Below are 7,995 nucleotides of genomic sequence, written 5' to 3'. Positions count from 1 at the left end.
GGGAGGGAGCAGGTTGGGAAGGGAAAGTCTGACACAGGGCTCGGCCCGGGCTTTGCTCAAATGCCACACGGGTGTTTATGCTGAGACCAAGTTTCCAGGAGGGAGGACACATGTGCCCCGTTCCCAACGCCTGGAATTGGCTCCTTGGTGGAAGCTAGCTTGCCTGGGATGGGGACTGAGTGCCGGCACTGCTGGTTAATGCCTCACGAGGAAAGAAGGCCACAGAAAACATGTGGCTACCGTTAGGAACCAGAGATGGAGCCTATCCTTGGGGATTCATCACTTATACCGGGGCTCCAGCATGGGTTTAGGCAGCAGCCAGCTGCAGGAGCGCACGCGGAGTCAGGCAGGGCTCAGCACTGCTGCAGACAGAGAGGAAGGCATTTCGTAGAGGTTGGTGATTTATTCCTACTCACCACTGCACACAAGTTCTATAAACATTAAAAAAATAAGTATATATAAAAGCATGTTCTTTACTCATTTTCAACACAGTGGCGATGGCAGAGTAGGCTTCAATACAGGAATTCAAAATAGGTTGCAAACCAAACTCAAAAAATCCGTTCAGAACAAGTCACAATATCAGCTTGTCCCCTAAAATGAAGCTATTTCATCCTTTCAGGGGGTTGAGGCACTGCCAGAGCCTCTGGCTTCCCCCTGTGCCCCCATGCAGGCATCCCATTCAATTCAGCCAGGATATTTTGTGGGTGCATTTTGCTCCTGGGACCCTGGCACCCCGTGGGATGGAAGACTGGATCAACCCGACCTGGGAATTCACGAGAGCTTTAACTTACAGGGGTGGGGGGACATGCTCACACGCTGGTCTGTGTCCCCAGGGAAGGATAATCAGTGACTAGAAAAGGGAATGACAAGTACGTATAGTGAAGTCAGTCGCTAGGTACCAGAAGAAATAAGCTTGAGAAATACTGTCAGGGTTCAGGAGGACTTTGTGTCACAGGCACAAGGGAGAGAATTTTCAAAGCGGGGAGAAAAAAAAAAAAAAAAAAAATCAGCAGCTAGGTTGCTTTTCAGAAAAAAAAAAAATTATCCACCCATGAAGAGTAAGGGGCACATTGGCCTTCTGCAAGAAAACACAGAAAACCCTTTCCTGTAAAGGAAATCTCTAATCTGAAGTCAAATCAGTAATAGACTAATTGGGAAAACGTTTTATCACAAAGCTCCCTTGGAAAGAACCCTTGAAGGCCAATGCAATGTTCATCCTAAGTTCTCCTTCAAGCCAGAAGACAGGAGACAGAACTAGCTGGCCAGAAAAAGAAGATAAGCAATAGCTTAAAAGTTTGTTTTTTTTTTTAAAAAAAACCCAAACCCTTAAGACTATTTGTATAAAGATACAACATCCTCAAAGTTCAGTGTTTTTAAACCAAAACACTTGCACCTGTTACAAATGCGACAAGTTTCCCAAGTTTCAAGTGTTAAAAAAAAAAAAAATATCCAACCAATCCAGAAAGTGTGTGCCTTCGTTCTTATACCACTGTACAGGATGATCTTTTAAATTAAACCTGGTGACCCTGAAAAATTAAATAGTATTTTCACCCTCAGGAGAAGGCAGAACTTCAGTCCTTACCCATGAATGACTTTTTTTTTTTTTTTTTTTTAAGTATTGCCAATGACTTGTTGACTACAAGGAGCAAATAACTCCCCTTTACCAGATTAAATTGCGAGGGGCTTCCAAACGACACGATTCGGGCACTGATCAACTGGCGGAAGAGTAGAAAGGTAATGCTTTTGAACACATGGCAATCCTGAGGTGACAAAACCAAACAGCGGTGCAGCACTGTCCTCGGCCAAGGCGCAGACAACCTCTCATTGCTTTGCCGATTGTCTGCCTGGCTTTTTTTCCTGCTGGCCTCTTCCACTGCCCGGTATTCCTCGGCCACGGCCACCAAACACACCTACGGGGCAGAAAGAAAGAGCACGGATGTAACAGCATCACTGTAAGCCAGCAATATCTCCCAACCGCTCAGAGCTTCACGGTTACTCACGTTTTACCCGAACATACGCCTATTTTCTAGTCTTACAAGCAGTAACAGAAATTTTCTATTTCTCCCTTGTCAGCTCCAGACCCTGCAATTACGAGGTGCATAAACTTATTCCCCACACCAGCCCAGCAATACCTCCCTGGTGTGTTAACGTGAGAGCTGTGCCATCATCCTAAACTGACGTTAACTTCTTCTCTCCTATGAAGACAGGCTGAGCTGGGGTGGTTCAGCCTGGAGAAGAAAACATTCTGGAGACCTTATAGCAACCTCCGAGTACTGGAAGGGGGCTTGTAAGAAAGATGGAGTCAGACTTTTTAGCAGGGCCTGTAGCAATAGCACAAGGGGGTAATGGGTTTAAATTAAAACAAGGGAGGTGTAGATGAGTTATTAGTAAGAAATTCTTCACTGTGAGGGTGGTGAGGCTGTGGCACAGGGTGCCCAGAGCAGCTGTGGGTGCCCCATTCCTGGAAGCGTCCAAGGCCAGGTTGGATGGGGCTTGGAACAACCTGGGCGAGTGGAAGGTGTCCCTGCCTGTGGCAGGGGATTGGACTGGATGGTCTTTGAGGTCCCTCCTAACCCAACCCACTCTATGATTTGAGAATTCTCCTGAAAAATGGAACCAAAGAAGCAATACCACATGTTAAATCCAGTGGGATGAGTAGGTGATACTGCAATCCCTGAAACCCATAAGGGCAAACCAAAAGCAATGAAGAGGACAAATCTGTTTGAAGAGCGCTCAGCTACGAGCCGCGACGGAGTGCTCCAGCGCTGCGGAGGGGGCGCTGGGTACAGCACGCCACCAGGGAGGCAGCAGGAAGCAGGAGGCTGCATTGAGACCCGCTGCAGACATACGAGCATCCTTGTACCCAAAAGCTGTGGCTGTCTTTGTCATGGGAGCTGCTGAGCCCACCCCCACTTTCCCCTCCCTGCTCAGATTCATCCCAAACCGAAAGCAATTCTTGGCAGTTGTTTTTATCTTGGCATGCAAGCGATAAAGGGACTGTGCATCTACCCTGCCAGCCAACCTCCACACAAACGGCAGAACCCAAAGGAGACCCAGTCCGGGCACCAGGCAGAAAAGCTTCTCTGGAGCCCTCTGCTCTGGTTGCCTCATCGAGGTGATGTGCCTAAACCAGAGGCAAAACAAAAATAATTGCTCCTAACCCTGCAGTGCTTGGGATGCTCGCAGGGCTCCAGCTGCTCCCAGCAAAGCCGAGCAAAGACTGCCATACTTCTGCACTTGGCAAGCCGAGAAGTAAAAGACGAAGGATTACCAGTGTCAGAAACAATAATCCTTTCAACTGTGTGCACAATTATAGCTTTACTTCTGCCTGCTGGCCTCCCAACAAAATTGTCCTGCCTTTCCCCCCCCCCTCCTCCCTTCATGTCTCAGTAATGAGAGCCAAACCTTTTAGCTAATTAGCAAATGCTGAAGCTTCCCTTTAAAATATTCCATCAGCGAATTTAAGCTGCACATCAAAACAGCAGGGAACTCCACCTTAAACAGAGCTCAGCTCTGCTCTTCACAAGGTGGGTATTTCCACAGCAGAGAAAATATTTCAGCTAAAATGTTTGTCCAAATAACCATATCCAAAAAGCTGTTATGTCAAGTGCTTTGGACACTGAAAAGGGAAGGAGGAAAAATAAAGGCGCCTTCAGATTTGTAAAGGTCACTACTGCATGCTTGGAGCTTCCAGGAGGTAGCACAGGCAGCAGAAATCGCAGGGTTTTTTCCTCCAGAAGTCCCTGAGAGTTGGAGACGCCATGCGTCCCAATATGGTGAGATGGCCCCAGGTACATCCCAGCTGTCCTAAGAGGATTCCTCGCATAATCAAAGCTCAGGGAGCTCCTTAAGGGTGCTCCACAGAGATTTTGCTCGTCCAGTGTCTCAGTCCCCAGGACTCCTTTTAAAAACTAAGATTTCCTGGGCCAAACCCGAGTCCACTGTAGCAAGGAAGCGCACCTGGGATTTTAAGCTCCTACTGCAGGCTAAGCCTGCGCCGACAGCAACCCTGGGGCCGAGCAAGGTGACCACGAAGTGAATCGCAAAGATGTGGCAGGAGGGGCGAGCATGAAAGGAGAGCGACGGCTCTTGGGCTTCCAGCAGCACAGTTTGGGGAGAAAAGAGAAACATACCCCCCAGCTGAAGCACCCTGAGATCACCTAACCCCATGAAGTGGGACAGGGAAGGAAGCATTGTTTTGGTGACCTGTTTCTTCATAAGTGGCAACCTCCCCTTTTACCAGAAACATGAATTATTTGTGTTGAGCAGGAGGAATACAAACACTCAGATGTTTAAAAAAAAAATAAAATCAACAAGTCAGGACATCAAAAGCCTCATTATAATGCCAGAAAAGATGATGTTTGCCTATCACTGCCATGGTCAGAGCCCAGTCTATTTTCAAATAGAATAGCCATTTGTTTTTCCCTTCCTGATGCGCTAAGCTAACAGACACCAGTTTTGTAGGGCCAGGCTCCCAAACTAGCCAGGAGGGGTAGAAACAGCCAAGTTCAGACTCTCTTAAGCTCCTGCCCAACCCCAATAATGAGGGAGGCACATCCCTGGCACAAATCCTTTCTATTCTTTGGCAGAGGCTGCCTTACAAACGAGGCAAGACACTTGCTCGACTAGATCTTGCGCAGGAGCGGCTCCAGCTTCTCCCAGACACATGGTCCTGGGTTTAAAGCCAAGAAGTGAGAGCCATTCCTTGCACAAGAGGGGCAATTTAAAGCCAGGGATCCCCTTCACCCCTCTGAGCTGAAAATCAAACAGGATCATTACCTCGTCCAGCACCTCCAACACCACGGCCCTTCTGTTGCTTCTGCTGTTGCATCCCACCACGGCCTCTGCCCTTGGACACCACCTCTTCTTTCACCATGTCAATTATTTCATCAGGGATACGCAGGTATTTAATCGTGCTGCCACGAATGTAGCACTCTGGCATCCTCCAGAACTTGTCTCCATCCTGTTGGGGAGCAACATGTTAGGCTATGAACAAAACCCCGGTGCTTTTGTATCACTTTTGGGACATTTGAGTATTTCTGTCACTTCTGAAGCATGTGACAGCTCCACCAATCTTTTCTGAAAGCATTATCTGTAACTGGTTGCAAAAAAAAAAAAAAAAAAAAAAAAAAAAAAGTGTTCTGTTTTTTTTTTCCATCCAAAACATGTAGCCCTACTACCTGGGTGGGGAGGGCACTGAGCCACGAGCAACTGTGGTTTCAAGTTGTTCCACAACTGCCTCTAACACTCACAGAAAATGAAAGAAGAAGAGGCTGAGGAAACAAGCCCCCTTCCCTTCTTGTGTAAGAAGGGAATCGAAAGCGGGGCTAGAGAGGCAAGCGTGGTAAGTTACAACGGCTACGAATGAAAATGCAGCTGCAGCAAAGGCGTGAGCATGGCCGGGTTTCTTCTCCAGCAGCCTCAGCTGGGAGTCACCTCACTCCTTCCCTCCTCTGGGGTGTGGATGGAGCAGCAAGGCAGGTCTGGAGCCAGCTGGCTGCAGGGTGTGTGCCACCAGAGCACAGTAAATGCAGCTGTGGAAAATAAGCTTAAAAATTATATGTATATATGTAAAAAAAAGAAGTCTTCAGGTGCCCAGTTACAGAGCAGCTGCCTCTGTGTGTTGTTTAACGCAGTTTTGGGGCTTTCCTAGGACACCACCTATCAGGGCTTCAGCTCCTGCGTCCTGAGTGCAGCTGTGGGAATACAAATCGAGTCTTGAAGCTGAACAACAACTCAGCTGCCCATGATGTAACTGGGAGGAGGGACGGGGACCCGCCTTGTCCCGCTCCGCCACTGCAGCCCCGGCTCAGCAGCGGCTCTGTCAGGGTTTGGCTGCGGATGGGATCACTTGAGCCCAGCGATTCTCAAGAGGCAGCATGTGGACGAGGCATCTGTCATGTCCCAGGAGAGTGGGTTAAACAAGAACACTTCGTTCCTCCTCTCCTGGGATAAAACAGTCGGTTCCCCCCCTCCACCCAGGAGTTATTTGGGGCACCTCTGCCTGTACCGACAAGTCCTTCGCGCACAAGACAAGACAGAGCGAACCAGCCCTCTTCCAAGAGACACCCAGCAAACCCCACCCTGCCTTGGATCTGCCTGGCTGCTCCTTGGCTCGGGATGCAGGAAGGGATGGAGCCAGGCTCCCTGCTTCCTCGTTCCGGCCTCCCCAGAGTAAACAACCGCCTCCCGGGCCGGGACCGCCCGTCCGCCGCCGCCCCGTGCCATCTAGCGGCCAGTCCCACCAGTGCCACCAGTACAGCCCTGGCAGCGGCTTCAGCTCGGCTTTCACCCAGGCTCCGGAGGCATTTTAAGGTGGGTGGATGCAGAGCTGATGAGCCCGGCCGCTTTGCTGGGTGACTGGATCCCTCTGGATCGCTCAGAGGGAATAAAACCTGAGCCACTGCTCTTCGACAGCAGAGCACTGTGCATAGGAAGCGACATCCCAAGGAGGAGGAGATCGCCACCTGTTACCGGCACAGATAAGGCTTTGCTGCCTCTCACCTCCTTTTAGGCCCTCTCCTGCTAAATTCAACAGCGGTTCCTTCCTGTCTGTCCCACCACAACTCAATGTGCGCCCACAAATATCTAACCCTGTTGCTCTGCCCCAGAGGTCCCTCTCAAACCTCGCTCCAAATGTTTACTCTGTCATATTGACATGCAAACGTGCCTCCATGCCCCAACAATTTTGCCCAAAACTTTCCTGTTGTGGAGACAACAGGTATGGGGGGGTTGCAGAGAGATTTTCAGAAGAAAGAGGATCTCTCCCAGGGAGCTCTGATGCTCTGGGGCAGGGAAAGAGCAGCGACAGCCAACATCCATCCAGCTGCTGCTTCCCACAGCGTATGGCTGGTAGGGACAAGACCAGACATTTCTGACTGAGGTCAAAGCCCAAAACACAGATCACAATCTTCTGGAGCAACTTTGGCCAAGGGCAAAAGTACCAGACGGTGCAGAGCCTCGGCGCAGGCAAACAGGCTCCTCCGTTTTGATGTGGAGAGTTAAGAGTGTGAGAGACAAGCACATTAATAAAAGTCAACGTGGTGTTTGAAGCAGACCGCGCTTCTCAGACAGCGTCTGACAGATGAAGGCTCCATTTGGGAAACCCAGCTCAGCATCACAGTACAGGCTGTTGCACACTCTCCTGTGGCCCCCAGCCCCGCGCTGAGAATGCTTTTGCAAGGGGGATGCATGTAGAAAGCCACTCCGCCTGAGTGGGCACATAAGTGCATTCCTTCGTTACGGATATTATAAATAACTATATTATATTTGCATTTCAGGCAGAAATCATGCTTCCACAGAGGCGAGGGCCTCTGAGCTATAGCAGAGCTGCCGCGGCTGCACAGCCGGGCACCCTTGGGGACACTGTGCAAGGGCTCACAGAGGGTGGGTGACCCCCTGCCCGGGGCAGAGGGGGGAGCCCAGCCTTACCCGGGACGTGCAGATGACCTCCCGCAGGTTGATGTTCATCCAGTTATCACAGCTCACCAAGTGCCCGTTGTACGTCTCTCCGTTCTTCAACTCCACCAGCTGCAAGAGACAGGAGTGACGGGGTGCTGGTCTAGCCCCGGTACAGGGACCTGCACCGGTGTCACCCGCACGGCACTGGTGAGCCTGAGGCCAGGGCAGGCTGCGGGCCCGGGGCTGGGCCGTACTGCCGGTACTCACCATAGGGTGGTTCTGCGCTGTCTTCAACAGGGACAGGGGCAGCTGCGAGAGGGGAAAAGAGCAGAGAGGCCTCAGGCACCACCGGGAACCGGAAAACTGACCGCTACACCGGGCACGCTGCCCCCGGCGGCGGGCAGCGCTGAGCCCAGCCCCCCTCCCCGCGGCTCCTGCCCCCCCCAGCTCCCGGCCCTGCCCAGCCACCGCCACTCACCATCGTGCCTCAGTCGCGGAGCCGCCACCGCGCCGGGCGCTACCGCTCAAACCGCCCCCGGCCCCGCGCGGGGCCAATCCGAGCGCGCCGCGGCCCGGCGGAGCCAATCAGAGCGC

The 7,995-nt window shown here is 51.3% G+C and overlaps 1 protein-coding gene across 1 annotated transcript; it reads right to left on the bottom strand.

The window, feature by feature from the left end:
• Nucleotides 1–455: 455 nt before the first annotated feature.
• LSM4 (LSM4 homolog, U6 small nuclear RNA and mRNA degradation associated) lies at nt 456–7,993 on the bottom strand. The gene is made up of 5 exons (XM_040589825.1): nt 7,880–7,993; nt 7,669–7,710; nt 7,432–7,530; nt 4,780–4,963; nt 456–1,910 (listed from the first exon to the last, which is right to left on the bottom strand). The coding sequence occupies exons 1-5, from the start codon at nt 7,880–7,882 to the stop codon at nt 1,822–1,824; spliced, it is 417 nt and encodes a 138-aa protein (XP_040445759.1). The 5' UTR covers nt 7,883–7,993; the 3' UTR covers nt 456–1,821.
• Between the last annotated feature and the right edge of the window lie 2 nt (nt 7,994–7,995).

Source organism: Falco naumanni, chromosome 4 (genome assembly GCF_017639655.2).
Source record: "Falco naumanni isolate bFalNau1 chromosome 4, bFalNau1.pat, whole genome shotgun sequence".
Taxonomy (NCBI): domain Eukaryota; kingdom Metazoa; phylum Chordata; class Aves; order Falconiformes; family Falconidae; genus Falco; species Falco naumanni.
Note: the sequence above shows the minus strand (reverse complement) of the source record. Positions and strands in the feature narration are given on the sequence as shown.